The 15403-nt window shown below is 38.6% G+C and overlaps 2 protein-coding genes across 2 annotated transcripts; both read right to left on the reverse strand.

The window, feature by feature from the left end:
* Positions 1-264: 264 nt before the first annotated feature.
* LOC143718344 (uncharacterized) lies at positions 265-2758 on the reverse strand. The gene is made up of 3 exons (XM_077209429.1): positions 745-2758; positions 604-663; positions 265-375 (listed from the first exon to the last, which is right to left on the reverse strand). Exons 1-3 carry the CDS (start codon positions 2102-2104, stop codon positions 299-301), a joined length of 1497 nt encoding a protein of 498 aa, XP_077065544.1. The 5' UTR covers positions 2105-2758; the 3' UTR covers positions 265-298.
* Positions 2759-6969: 4211 nt separating this feature from the next.
* On the reverse strand, positions 6970-8785 carry LOC143718367 (uncharacterized). The gene is made up of 5 exons (XM_077209474.1): positions 8728-8785; positions 8250-8358; positions 8100-8161; positions 7707-7818; positions 6970-7135 (listed from the first exon to the last, which is right to left on the reverse strand). The coding sequence occupies exons 1-5, from the start codon at positions 8752-8754 to the stop codon at positions 7047-7049; spliced, it is 399 nt and encodes a 132-aa protein (XP_077065589.1). The 5' UTR covers positions 8755-8785; the 3' UTR covers positions 6970-7046.
* Positions 8786-15403: the final 6618 nt, after the last annotated feature.

The raw sequence follows: 15403 nt of genomic DNA on the forward strand, positions 1-15403 counted from the left end.
TTATAATAAGTATACTCATGGCAAAGTAGTCGAACCGGATAAAGTCAGGAGAGCGTAACTGTGCAACAATACCTGAGTTATAATTTTACTAGGAAATGATGTAGATTTTATACAGGCCAAGTCTTCGCTGTTGTTTTAAAATGATCATGCAAACTACTGAACACATCAAAATACTAGCCAAGTTTATAACCATCGTACTACTGGAAAATTCCTGACTAAAACGTTTTAATAAACTCTAATGAACCCATAGATCCAGCTCATTACATGAGATTTGTTGGGCAAACTTTGGGTCCTTCATTCAGATTATTCCTTGAGCTGCAGTCTCGGAGAGGTGAGGTGATTCAAAAGTGCCAGAAGCCAACATTTCTTCATTGTCTAAAAACAAAACAAGACAACAGCAAAAAAACGTTGGTATCAATTACACAGCAAGGAGGGTAGGCAATAAAAAGTTCATTTTAAAAAGTTCATTTTTTAAATAACAGTAGGCAGTTATCTAAATGTATATAAAAAAAGCCTATTTTAAATATTTCACCAATACAATTACAAAATCCGCAACATGGAATGCAACAATTTCAGTAGCCTTGGTACCCAATTTAACAGTACCTTGCAATGTGGAAACATTAAGGAGTAGTTGTGATCCTGTATCCATATCGTCTATGCCATCTATTAAATGACATTGTAAAAATTAACACATTTTATTACACATACACCAAGTAGATTTAACAACATGTAAATGATACAAACCACCAATTTCGTCCAGAGATTTTCCTTGAATATCCTTCACACTTCCCTTCTCCATAGCCATAAGCAGCTTTGAGGACTTAGCCAGCTGAATTGTTGATTGGGGCAGTCGATAGTACTCCCTATGCACCCTAATGTCATGGCCGAGAAAATCGGCCAGCTGTCCCAGTTCATTATCTTTCAAGTTCATGACTTGGCTTATTGTGGCGATCTGTTTGCGAAGGTAAGTTGATCTGAGGTTTTGAGGATCTTCGGCTCCACAAGCATCTGCATATTTACCAAACTGCCCTCTGTAGTGACCATCACTACAAGGAACAGCGAACAGGTAATTGTTGTTTTCAGTTACTCCACACTCTTTCCGCTTACTAATGAGGAGTGACAGGTTAGCAGTCATATCAGGAGTCAGGGTCACAGCAACCTTTCGTCCTTTTTTCCCCCTCAATTCTACTCTGGCGAATTGTTTGCAAAGTCTCTTCTCAACTTCTGTAAGCCCAGTGCTTATGTCATCGTTTAGCTGTGACATGTCACGACCTTCAAAATTTTTTACAGTCATCCGTGCCACTTCACCTTCCCTCCTCCTATTAAACAAAATGACTTGACAGAGGGTCACCTTTGCTAGTGCTGCATAAGTGCCTGTTGTTGGGTTATCGGCTAGGTTCTCCTTAGCCAATTCCACTTGCTGACCAAGATATAACTGTAGCTTCTGAACGTCTTTGGCCAGTGGAAGCCTGCTGCTCTTGTTGTATTTTGCCTCACTCAGGTTAGATAAGGCAGAATGGGAAACTAATTCAGACCACTTTGTTTCATGAAGTGCATGAAACCTCCTGATGGAATCGATCCCCTCTTGGTCCTCTTCCATGAGGACACGACACATGATGAGGTCACTTATCTTTCTGAGAGAATGCCCAATTTTCAAACTTGGGGCTTTGAATGTGTTGTTTTCATGATCAAAACCTGAAACTCTCTTGACAGCACTAGTAAGAATAAAGAAGTTGCCTGCTTTTATTGCTTCTTCCATGTTATGGATTCTAGTTGTGTGGCGCAAAGTCACAAGTAATCTCCCAAGTTCCCTTACTTTCTGTCTTATATACTCATGCTTTGATCTGTCATTCCCATGCTTATTAAAGAGGGACTGGGCAAACTGCATGATATAATGATCATTCCTTATTGCAGTGGACACGTCATCCCTGTGCATTTTGCCCAAAACTGACCAAAGTTCACTTGAAATTGGCTGGGACATTGTAGACTGAGCAGATGCTATACCAAAGACTCTCTCTCTCAACTTAGGTCCCTCTTCAACATTATTCTCGGGTCTCAGGGAACATCTGCTCATATGTCGAGAAAGTTCGGCTCTGGATGACATACCCTTACAGTACAAGCAGTAATCGTAAGTCTCAGAGCTGCTGCTCTGTTTGGAACTCCTTTTCACTTTAAGACAGCCTGACCCTGTGGTTTTAACAATAGAGTTATGCTTGAAGTTGCCAAGGTTTCGGAATTTCTCAAGAAGAACCTTTCTGTCCTTTGATGATTTGGGGAACTGGAGCACCTGTGCGATTTCAGCATTTTCATTAACATGCCTCTCGAGATGACGTGCAAATTTTGTTTGAGGTTTTTCACAAATCGAATTTCACAAAACAATAATTGACTTGGCTTTTAATGAATTTCGCTGATTTGGTTGGGGATTTACTTAGGCCAAGAACATCCACAGTACCCTTTTCGTTACTCGCATCTTTTGTTTTCTGCAGGTATGACTCTGAGCTTTCTGGGTCTGGTTCGGGTCACTTTGGAGATCACCAGTAGTTTCTAGATCCATCAGGATATTCTTACAGATATCCTTTGAGTAGTCCTCTATATCTATGGTCTGTTCTTGTTCAGCAAAAGTAACACCTAAATCAGGCAAATTAGTGGTATGGGACTTTTTGGATGGTCCAGGCAACTCAACACTCAACTATGTCCCTGAGCTTTCTGAATCCGATACAGATGCTGGGACGTACTCGTCACCAGATGAGACATCGTCCTGTAAAGTACATTAAATTAATGAATGAAATTAAATTTAATTAAAAACAGCATACTTTAACAGAAATACACATGGGAAGGATGGATGTCAAAAACAAACTGCTAAGAGCCATCCTATTGATATTAAGCATATTATACTTCAATGCACACTTACATCTGATATATCCCAGTCTTCTGAGGATTTCTGGAGGCAGATTTTATGCCACACACCAGAACATTCTTCACAGACAAAATTAGGCAGGGTTAGACAACAATTGGTCACATTTTACATACACAATTACATACTAATGTTCTTATTAAATGCAAACAGCTTCACACTAATGATCAAGAAATGCTAACAAAATGAACTGTTCAGTACAAATGCACAGTTTGAGTGATGGCTAAAATTTTCCATTTAGACAAAAAAGTACACGGGTTTCGACCATTAAGGCAGAATTCACTGGAGTGGCAGAGCATTTACATTACCCATTCAAAGTCAAAGTTAAAAATGTATGTAGTGATCCTACCCATTCAAAGTCAAAGTTAAAAATGTATGTAGTGATCCCACACAATAAATTCAGCAACACCACTAAACACACGCATAAAGTGAACTGAAAACTGAAGCATAAAGTGAGTTCAGAATGAAAAGCAGATTTTTTTGAAAAATGACTGTTCAAATGGTGCATTCTGATGGGATTTCCAAACAGATCCAAACAGAATTAAAAGTACAAATGATATATGGCGTTGTCCGAACAATCAAGAGATTTGAGATTCTGATTTTAAAACACTGTTATTGTAAAAACAGACACATTAACAGCCTGACCTGACAAAACACATTCTTTTTTTAATGTGTAACATGGAAGGTGTGAGGCCCTATAAGCTATGATTCAGAATGCATCCTTGGCCCAAAGAGTTCTGGCAGAATAGTCTAATGGGGAACAGAAATGATGAAATGTTCATCCTACATTAATTAATAAGGCTAGTGAGAATAAAAGGAAAGTAATTGGAAAGGTGTGGAGACGCCTCCAAGCATTTGGATTGCCAATTGCTTGGTGGATCTATTGAATTAGCTCATGATTTATTAGCCCTAAAGTTTTTGTTCATTATGAGCTTTTATATACAGTATATCTATCATCTCAATTAGCCAAACTAAATTCTAATTCCACTTGAAAAGCCCACTGAAACTATCATCAACTCAGATGCGTAAATAAGGCCCAGTGACTTATTGGAAGGCACGAAGTAAAAAAAAAGTTAGAAAAAAACACACTTGGAAATGCTTATTGGACAGACAGAAAGAAATTTGCAAGTTTGATAGTTTCTGCTCAAAGGGTTTAACATCATCTTTGAAGTTTGTGAGCATATGCGTAATTACAGAATGACTTTAGCAATGACCTGAGTGCACCATGGACTTGAGGGCATTTTGCTTGTTGATACTCATTAGACATAATGAAATGTTTGTGCATTATGCTTCTCAGCCAAGCGAATCTTTAAAAATGCTGACGAAGAAGCACAAACATTGCCCTATGTTCACGTAGCACATCAAACAAAGAACTGCCTTTTTTGCATTGGTATCGTCGCAAATATGAAACCGTTGAAATTTGTCTACAACAAATTCAAACAGCGATGTTTTGCTTATTGTGCGATTGGGTTAACATTGCAAACAACTCATCTATAAGTTGTAATTTTATTTCAGTCACACCAATGAATAAAGTCCATTAAAGACGCGTTTAGCCGAGCTGCAGCGAACTGGATGAAAGATCTAAACATTTGTGAGAATTTAAGGTTGTAGCCTAACTTAGGCCTAAGTCTAATCAACAAAGAGCAATAGGACAGTATAGATAGCCTAATAATATAAATGATCATAGCAAAGGAATTAAGAACTTGTTCAACATCCAAAGACGAAAGTCTCAAGGGGTTAGGGAAACCCTGCGTGATCTGATTTGAAATGCGGCTTCTCTGACTCGCCACACTGTGAAAACATTTTTTTAAAACATGAATATAAAACCTTTACACACACAAATTATATCTTGAATTTATTTTTTTTGTGTGGCTTTTTTTACTTTCACACAACCAAGGGGGAATTAAATCAGGAGAGATAAAAAAGGGGAAAATAAGTTACTTTTGAGATATAATGGCGAAGCAAATCTATTCAATTCTTATGACTTATGTTTAGGTTGGTTAACTGTTGGGGTGTCACTCATCACACACACAAAAGAGAAAGATTTACTTCTACTTGGAACGATGGCAAAAACAACAATTCCTCTAAATAATGAAGTAAACCTTCATCTGGCATTTAAAAAACCCAACACATCTAGTTTCTGAACCTGTGTCCAAAGCCAAATTTAGATTTACTCTGCTTAACTTCTATTATCTGTTAAACAAATAAAATAAATAAATGACAACAGGGATCTCTACCAATCAAAGGCTTTGCTTAACACTAAAAGTTAAACTCCAGGTCCAGGGTAAATCAACCAATAGCCCTGTTGTTTGAAGACAGCGAGTGCTGTAGGTTGGAAAAAATAAAAGAAAAAATCTACAATACAGACCACTAGCGAAAAAGCGGGCAACTAACTGATAGGGGCAAGGAAACTGATTATCGTCTATCTTTTTAGTCACAGCACTACATAACCTCAAACTGCAAGAAAATAGGTTGATTAAACCTGGACTATCTGATTAGGCAAAGCAAGAAAAGTAAAAAAAAATTCTAAGAAACTAAAGTAATTTTGTGAAAAAAAGGTAAAAATCTTTGTACGTGTGTAACACACACAAACTCTAGGTATGCAAGGACACTTTCCTTTGGACTATTAATGACATCCATGCTGAAACTAAGACTTCCACTATTGAACTCCTACTGTGTGGCACACTCAGGCCCCGTCCACACTACTGCGTTTTCGTTTAAAAACGGAGACCTTTTGCTACGTTTGCACCTCCCGTCCACACTAAAACGGGAAAAACGAAGACCCAAAACGGAGAAGTTTAGAAACGCTGCAGCTCCGTTTTTCGTTTTGAATCTCCGGAGGGCGTTTTAGTGTAGACGGGACAAAACGGAGGAGTTTAGAAACGATAACGTAGAAGGTCACGCTCGGCTCTATGATTGGGTGTCATCACCCATGACGTATCCTTCCCTGATTCGTCAGCCACCCATCACATGTCCCGTCACCGGAAGAAAACAAACAAAAACATCCTGGACTACGTAGCTGATGTTAGTGAGTGCAACATGGATAACGAATTACAAGCGTTACTGACTTTGATGTCTTTGTTAGCAGCTGTTGGGCAAGCAAATTCTGCATTTTACAATGCTATAACTGCCTACATGCGCCGGAGGCAAACTATTATTCGAGCGATCTATGACAATTCCCGTGTGCAGCGGCGGTCCATGAAAAGAAATCTCTGGTCTTCGACATTTTCTAATCTTTGCAGAGGTAGCTAACGTTACTTGCTTCCTCATCAAATCTGAGGAATAGTCCATCCGTTTCCTGTTTACACCGGCACGCGCATGCACAGTGGTGGAGAATGGTCACGTGATCCGAGTTTTCAGTCGTTTTAATGTGGACGGAGATCAATTCTAATACGCAGCTAAAACGCTGGTGTGGACGGAGATCGTTTTCGTTTTAATTCTCCGTTTTTAAACGAAAACGCAGTAGTGTGGACGGGGCCTCAGAAAAACTCCAGTGTTGGGGGGACACCGCGATTAGAAAAGACCATCCATACTGAATAGAGGATGTAATGGATGGGCAGCTTCGGTCCTGGAGGGCCACTGTCCTGCAGAGTTTAGCTCCAACCCGAATTAAACACACCTGAACAAGCTAATCAATGTTTTCAGGATTACTAGAAAAGAGTTTTTGTCAGGGTTGGAGCTAAACTCTGCAGGACAGTGGCCCTCCAGGACAGAAGTTGCCCATCCTTGATATAGGTACACATAGATGCCACAACTAAGAATGTATATAAAATAGGGAAAACCCTATTCCTTAACTAGCCACTTTACAAGCACATGCTGTAGTTTCTACATCTGTGTGTGACACAGGAATATTCATGTTATGTGAGGACAGTTTGTAACAGACAAACTCTAAGTGTGCAAGGACAGTTTCCTTTGGACTATTAATGACATCCATGCTCAAACTTTAAGACTTCCACTATTGAACTCCCAGTGTGTGGCACACTCAGAAAACTCCAGGGTTGGGGGGACACCGCGATTAGAAAAGACCATCCATACTGAATAGAGGACATAACCACCGTAGCTGCAAGAGGTTTATTAAAACACTGAAAACTGTTCCAAGGAACATCCCAGTACTTCTAACCATTGGTCAATTTCAAAACACAGGTGTATTCAAACTCACCGCACAAGCAGAGTCATTCGGCGCGGCTCTGGATGCGTGACACCCTGATCTCGATTCGGTCTCTGTACAAGGGAACACAGGGAGATTCAGTGCTTGGCTTTCCTCATATCATAAAACCACATATAGGCACAATATAGTCAACTCGCATCCCTGATAGACAAAGTTCTACTCAAAATATCCATCAAACCATAAAATAATCATCTAAAAATAGCCTGACAATGCCAGATGTTTTTCATGCTGTAAACCCGGTGAACGTGATTTCACCAAGTACCACATGTTCCTGGATCAACATCTTTGTTGATCCTGGATCAACTTTCCAATCAACCAATCAGATTTGAGGGACAAGTTTACAGTTTATGTCAAGTTTAGGCTTAGAATCAGGGTGAAGTACTTAAACAGTGTTTTTCACCTATCATTACCCTATGATTTTAGGGAAAAATTATGGGTAGGGTTAGGTTAGGGGTAGGGATTGGGTAATGACTAAATTTGGGACAGGAATGTTAATCCAGGATCAACAAAATATGTTGATCCAGGACCATGTCTTACTTGGCAAAATCACGGTGACCCTGTAAACCCTTAGCAGGTATGACATGCATTCCCAGAAGTTAACATTTACTCAAAACTATAACTGACCACTGGCAGGGTCTGTTGATGACACAGGGGGCGAGCCCTCCTGGGGCTGGACATCAACTTCACCAATCCCCTCTTTCTCAGAAGTGCCACATTGACCTCTGACACAGTGCACCTAAAAAAAGAACAGCAATATGCAAAGATGAACAGGCATCAACTGGTACAGTGTCCATTTCACCTAAGAGGGACACCCTCAATCAAACCTTTAAGTTTATGACACTCAAAATGATGTAGACAGGGAAACAAAATGTTAAATAATAACTATCTTTACAGACAAAGATTTTCAGACTGTATCTGCAGTATGATTATAATGAATTCAGAAATATGTCCCTTAAGAAAATACATCAATTCTAAACATTCATACATCCCGCAATAAACAGCTGAATTCAAACTAACCTCATGCTCAAGGCTGTCTGGTGTGGGACTGAATGACTGACACTCTGCTCTCAATTCGGTGTCTGTTGAAGAGAACACAGGACATGAAGGCACAGTGCTTTACAGGACCCCAGTATTTACCAGGCATTGCTTATTCAAGCAGGGACTCACTTCTGAATAAATCTGTAGAGAAAACATTGGGTTCCAAGTCATGGGTGTGGTCACCAAGCACTGCAACGGAGTGTTGGCCAGAAGGGAAGCTTGCACCACTGAGCTGTGTCTAAACAAGTTAAACAGAAAATGCACATGTGAACTTGGACATCACCTACACAACTGTGCTATTGTATAGTTGACCTGACTAAGACAGAGTAACAATTTAAAATGTTCTGACCCTTGAATATGATTGGCTGGATCACATTTGATCCTGTTGTAAAATTCCCATAACATCACATCTCTGGCTGCATTTTTTCCTTTGTTAGTACAACTTAGAAAAGTTACGCTGTCTGCATTTGTGAATTACTTGCCTACAATTCAGCTACAGAAAATATATTTTGCGGAAGAACTGTTACTTACGAATAATTAATTACATTTAGCTGTGCCCTCATTCAATAAAACATGTTGCTTTAACAGACATTGTATTCAACCTAACCTCACAAGCAGAACAGCCTGATGTCATATTGCAGGACTGGAGTTCTGGTCTCTCTCTGGTCTCTGTAGAGGAAAGAATATGAGCAAGGCCAGGGAGTGTGGGGTTGTGGATCACTCTAGAAGCAACCACTGGTTCACATCCTTTATAGACACAATAAGTTTATATGCCCACCATAACTAATGTAAAACCATCTCAGTTAACATGGCAATATGTGGCATAAAAGTTTCTTACTCATCTACAGCATACAACTAGATAAAACATTAAGTCAAAAAGTCACTGACCTTCAATAAAGACTGTGGATGACATGATTTGGTCTTGGACACTGTCTTTAATAGACTCTTGGGCAGCAATGCTTGTAACAGTAGGGGGAATCTAAAAACATACAGGACAAAACATACAGATAAGCTTGGTGGCATCAGCTGGGAGAGTCATGCAAAGTCGAGATTAACCTGACAAGATTGACTGAAAACCAGATTGAATACATCAAAGCAGTGATTTCTGTTTTTTTGGTTCTAAATGTTGTCACTAACAAGCGATAGGTATTGTGTAATCTCTGTGGCATCATGAAACTGACACAGCATAACACAGTAGATTTTAAGACAGATGATTGCTTTGTTATCAAGATGTCAAAATATAGGCTTTAAACCATGACACCAATTCATTAAAAAAAAAAAAATTTCTAAGTTACCCACCTCTTTACACCAGGGCCATTCTTTCCCACCATAGTCATAAGTGATTTCAGTTCCTGCCGTAATTTCCTTCAGAGCAAAAAGGCAGAGATGTGGCTTCCCTTCTACTTCTATCAACTTCATTCTGCAATTTGGTACCTTGTGTTCATCGTTTGCCAATCGTCCAAAAGACCCATCCTCAAGAGCTCCATCAATACTGAAAATATACAAACATCATGTACTAAACAGACGTTTATAGTGACGCACTTTTGAATTGTACTTTAATTTGTAAGCAACTGCACTAATGCCAACATCCAATTGTATTATACAAGTATAGTTGTTCGATGCATTTTTTCTCGATAAAACGATATCAACAGTTCGATAAAGTTTATGCGCCAAAAGCGGAAAGAAACTCACTTGAACCATAGCCTGGTAATACCAAACTCTGCGAATTCGCTTTACTTCGTAGACAGAGTCTGGCATGGCATAATTAAAAAGTTTTCTTTCTCGCTGGGACGCTACTGAGAGATGTCGATGTACAGAAGCGAAATGAATTGAGCGGAAGTACGAAGTCTGACGTAGTCAGGCTACTTGAATTGCGCACCACACGGAGCATTTATCCGCTCAGCTCAAAGTCCAAACAGCAGCGCTGCGCAAGCTCACCGGAGCAGACGCATTTACTCCCATCATCTTGCTCACGAGATCCAGTGAGAAGCGCTTGAGTTCAGCGAAGAACACTAATGTCTCAGTGATTTAAACCAGTTTAAAGGCAGATGAAACAGCGCTGACGAACAGGAGAAACACTGTGCGCAACGGTACAGTCAGAATCTAAATTGATACTGAATCCATTTTCCATGGATTTACTGTAACGTTAGCCTAGTAATATTAACTGCACCATGAAATGTGGGATATACTGAATTGTATTATATTATTAATGTAGACAATGTATTAAATGACTAATACAAATATAATTACAGTATTTAATAATGTATTTAGGCTACTGTTTTTCATACAAATACCATAGAAACCATAAAGTTACAATTTGCAATGATAGTGAGGTGCTAAGTTATAGGCTATGCCTGGCTTTATCTGTGGTTTTCATGATCTAAATGCATGATGTTGAATGACCAATGGTTAATTTTAATAAAAATCAAACAGTCAGAATATTACATTTTACCAAATAAAAATATGGTCATATATATATATATATATATTTTTTTTTATACAGATGTTACTGTTTTTGTTAATGAACATAAATTTAACAGTAGTATTAGCTTGAGTTAGGATGCAGATTTACTGTCAACTCACTGTCAAATATGCGTTTCGAGACAAAACATGCAACAGCACTGCAAACTGTGCAAAAATGAGAAATGTTTGAATGTTCAAACATGAATGTTGAATGTTCTACCTAGGGGTGTGACCGGTTAATAAACGGAGGTCTGAAATCTCTGCCGCTTTACCGATCAGAGTAACACGGTTGACCGCTGACACGGAGTAAAGCCTTGTTTATACTCGACGCGTCCGCACGAGCTTGAAGGTGCACGCGGCAAAAATGACGCGTTCGGTGCGCAAGAACGGCAAGACCCCATTTCGCTAGACGGTGTGCACGCCTTTTTTTGTAACAGCGCGTGGCGCCGCGTCCGAGGACGACCGGCTTCAAGCCGAATCTGCCCGAGCATGTAGTTACGTCTCACAGCACCGGCACGCAGTTTGCGCGTCTAAATTGCAAAGTTTTTTTGGTGTTAAGGATTTGTTTACTGTGTGTGATTCATTTAATGGAAAGCACATTCACTTCAAGTTGTCTTGCTGTTCATTTTAAATAAACGTAGAGCAAGTAGCTAATCAGTGTCTGTTCATTTATTCAGTTGTCCTATAACAGACGAACGTCGCAACGCAAAAGCCCTACTTCAGAAATCCTGACTTCTCACAATAGAAATCTAAACATATTAGTCATTCTGAACCTACCACCATGTCTTCCTCTTCCATTTAAACTCAAACATGAAGGTCGAACATGCATTGTGGTACAGTTTACGTCTATGTTCAGCTTCAGCTGCATCAATGAGCTCCCCTCTGTACTCCACAGCAAAGTCTCCTTGATTGAAAACAGCTAAAGTGAAGATACCACGACCTGCAGTCACAATCTTATTTATATTAATGTTTGTAAAATGAATAGTCATAAACTGAAAACAATTAGTGATAATATCAATTCAAGAACCAGTGACGTGTAACCCCTCAGGCTAGCCTACAGTGTGTCAAAGTCACTTACCTTTAACTGGATTAATATATTTAATTTCTAACATTGAACTCTTGTCTCTTCCAGCAAGGATGTGATTAGTGGCATCCTGAAGGGGAGTAGTTCTCCGTGGCATGACTGAATTTGCTAAGGAAATTAAGAACAAAAATGTAAATAACACATCTTCTCACATCTCAACACTACTTTTAATCTCACTAATACCATGGATATTTAAACAGTTTCAATTGAGTTCTATGCTTTCATAACATTCACATAAAATTTCCCTGCTGTCATGTCAGTATATCAATACCTTTTAAGTTCTGTGAGGAGATAGACACTGACAGACAGATGGACAAAAGGGTCTCATTTCAATGCCCTAAAACATTAGCCCCCGGTTTCACAGACAAGGCTTAAGCTAGTCCCAGACTAACATGCATGACTGAGCTGTTTTAACTCAAAAAAACTTGCATTGACAGATCTTAAAATATGTCAGAGTCATTGTTTTGTCTCAAAATGCACACCAGCCTTTTTTTTTCTAAGGCACGTTTTAAAAAACTGCTTAAATGTCCTGATTGAACTACAGCTTAATCCTGACTTAGTGTAAACCAGTGGTTCTCAACTCCAGTCCTCGCGACCCACTGCTCTGCATATTGTGTATGTCTCCCTTATTTAACACACCTGATTCAGATGCTGAGGATCTGAATCAGGTGTGTTAAATAAGGGAGACATACACAATATGCAGAGCAGTGGGTCGCGAGGACTGGAGTTGAGAACCACTGGTGTAAACCATGTCTGTGAAACAGGGCTTTAGATCTCTTAGAAATGTAATGTGCTTCACTAATACAACTATAAGAGTGCAAAAAACAATATAATGCAATTTAAAAAATGTAAAACTTTAAAATATTATGTAAACAAATATCTCCAGTGAATACTGAATAATATGTCCTGTCATGTCATCCATGTTAAGTTACTCTTGTCAATCCTGTTACTGTCATTAATTTCTTAAAAAGTATTAACAATTATATTTGTAATGATCTTCCAAGTTTTTCCATTGTAACCCTACATGTATTTTTGACAAAGCCCTATTTTTTTTTATTTCTCTTGTATGTGTGTGTGTGTGTGTGTGTATATATATATATATATATATATATATATATATATATATAAATTAATTGACATGTGATCACCCTCATGGAAAATGTAAGATTGAAAAGAAAAATCCAACATTTGCAAATCCCAGTGAAAAGAAGGACTAAAATACTGCTCATGTGTGAAAACTATAACATAGTTCTACTGAAAACTATTGTATATAGTAATGCATGCGTCTGTAAAGGCATGACAAAAATATCAGAACATGAGGTAGATAAATAGTCATAAAATAAAAAAGATGGCACAATACAATTTCCTGTAACTTTTAAGCTGTCTTCACTTCATGGATATTTTAAACAAATCGATAAAATGTAACGCTATTATATTTTTTTTAATGTGTTGAAGGCCTTGAATTTGCGGAAGGACCCGTTTTACTGTTAAGTTTAACATTATATTGTCTTTAATTGTATGTCTCTTTGGAAAAAGCGTCTGCTAAACACCAAAACCATAACAATACTTGTCATTAGAACCTATTAAAACGTTTAGTTATTGATTTCTTACCTGCTCTCCACGACGTGCTTTTCAGATCTCCCGGGAAAATTAATCAGCTGATGACAGACGTAGCTCTCTCCTATCCAGCCAATCAAAATGAGTTTTCAAATGTGAGCATGTGCAGTTCGAGCGTTGCGTATAATTTCCCGCGTTGTGTATAATTTCCCGCGCCTGTGTGTCGCAACATGCAGGAACCCCGACAAGAGATAGGGGGCAGTGTCGGACACACAGATATACAAAATATGTCAGGTTTTTGGTACATGAAGACTTTTGAGAAAACCACTTTTTGGGTATTAAAACATGCTGAGAAAAGGTTTTATAAGGTTTATTTTTATGAGGACAGCCAACTGTCTCACATACCAGAGGGTCCTCATTGCTCTTTGAAATGTCTTGAAATCTGTCCTTCTATGCCCCAAAACACACACACACACACACACACACACACACACACACACACACACACACACACACACACACACACACACACACACACACACAGTATATATTTAATATAAATAATTGTTCTTGTTACTTGTTGTTTAGCATTTACTGTACATAAAATTATTATAAATCTTTGTTGTTGTTACGGTTTCCTTATATTTGGACAAACTTAGATTTTTTTATTTACTGTTTGATTTATTTTCTATACGCTTCCTATGCATGACCACATTAATATTAATTTATAATCTGTTTTTGTACACACTATAAATAAATGACGGATCCCTGCGTTAAACGTAGCCTACTTATTCCTGATTAAGGTTCTGCAAGAACAAGTGTGAAAGAGTTTCTGCAGTAGCATTTTAGTATGGTTCCCTAAAGGTCCTTGACACCAGTGGGGACGTTCTGAGAACGTTTTGGGAACATCACATTTCCAAATAAAACATGGTCCCCTAAACGTTCCGACTACGTCCTGAATGTTCTGTGAAGGTCATATGTGTGGTACTTCAAGAAATAAAATATAGACATTGGCATGACTGTGTTGCCAGATGCAATAGCTATGGCCTAATTTGGATAGTAGACAGTAGGGGTGTGCAAAGCAGCCGGTATTTGTATCTGTATTTGTATTTGTTGAGGGGGAAAAAGTATTTGTATTTGTATTCGAGTAAAATCCAAAATAGGCGTAAAAATCTAGCTTTTTTGCGTTACACTTCTAATTTACGTTATAGTGTAAGTATTCTTTAATTATATAAATCCAGCAATGAACATGTACCAAGGAACGTCATTGAAAAGAAAATAACATAACAGCCATTACCTCATCCATGGTTAAACCAACAACTAATAAAATACCATTGTGAACATTATGAATCCCACCACCACCCGTCCTTGTTGGAGGACGCTGAACAGACAGAATAAGTAAGGGATAATGTATAGCGAGGCGGTTGATTATGAGCCTGACGCGAAGCGGAGGGGTCTTGAATCAGCTTGAAGGGTTTGTATTCGCTATAACAAGCACCTCGCTATACATTATCCCTCTTACTACATGGCTACCTACCAAATAAATCAATAATTTGACTCAAAATATTGATTTAAAAAGGAGTTTATTGATTTAAAAACTATTGTATTGCTTCCGCTAAAAAAAATAGTCCGTTCCGTCTCTACGTTTAGAATCCATGGCAACGCTCTGTTTTTCGTGGCAACGGTGTGTTATACTTAGCAGCGGTCTGTTATTAAGAAATAACCATGGAAATAACAGACCGCATTCTACATTAGAATTCAACCAAGCCATGTAATAAAAACAAATAATTACGGAGCTAACAGAGCCACGTAAACAGAGCGAACATGAGAGCAACCGGCTGCAGACGTCAATAATGCAGCTTAATGAAATAATCTCCCGATCAAACTCCACTTCCCGAAAGTTATAAACTGCCTCCGGAACCCAGTTAAGGTACAAAAATCTATTCAACAAAAATAGTAATGCAGTTAAGTGTTTTTTCGCTCAGCCGAGCCCTCTCTGTTGCTGTGTGGAGCAGCCTGTGTCAGTCACCTCTTCCTGAACGTCACTCACTCACTCGCGCACTGCGGTCTCGTGAGGAAACGCAGCTTTTTGATATAAAGTTTTTCTTGTTCCCGAATACAAATATTTTCTAAAGTATTTGTTCGAAATAAGTATTCGTAAAAAACACGTTATTTGTGC

Source organism: Siphateles boraxobius, unplaced genomic scaffold (assembly GCF_051911475.1).
Source record: "Siphateles boraxobius isolate OS27281-9 unplaced genomic scaffold, OSU_SipBor_1 61, whole genome shotgun sequence".
NCBI lineage: Eukaryota > Metazoa > Chordata > Actinopteri > Cypriniformes > Leuciscidae > Siphateles > Siphateles boraxobius.

Excerpts from the sequence above, each read along its gene's own strand:
- LOC143718344 (XM_077209429.1), bottom strand. The coding sequence starts at position 2,104 with ATGTCATCCAGAGCCGAACTTTCTCGACATATGAGCAGATGTTCCCTG. Across the intron at positions 664-744 it reads ATCTCTGGACGAAATTGGTG|ATGGCATAGACGATATGGAT; the intron begins GTTTGTATCATT and ends GTCATTTAATAG. Across the intron at positions 376-603 it reads TAATGTTTCCACATTGCAAG|ACAATGAAGAAATGTTGGCT; the intron begins GTACTGTTAAAT and ends TTTTGTTTTTAG.
- LOC143718367 (XM_077209474.1), bottom strand. The coding sequence starts at position 8,754 with ATGACATCAGGCTGTTCTGCTTGTGAG. Across the intron at positions 8,162-8,249 it reads CTCTACAGATTTATTCAGAA|ACACCGAATTGAGAGCAGAG; the intron begins GTGAGTCCCTGC and ends TCTCTTCAACAG. Across the intron at positions 7,819-8,099 it reads CAGACAGCCTTGAGCATGAG|GTGCACTGTGTCAGAGGTCA; the intron begins GTTAGTTTGAAT and ends TTCTTTTTTTAG.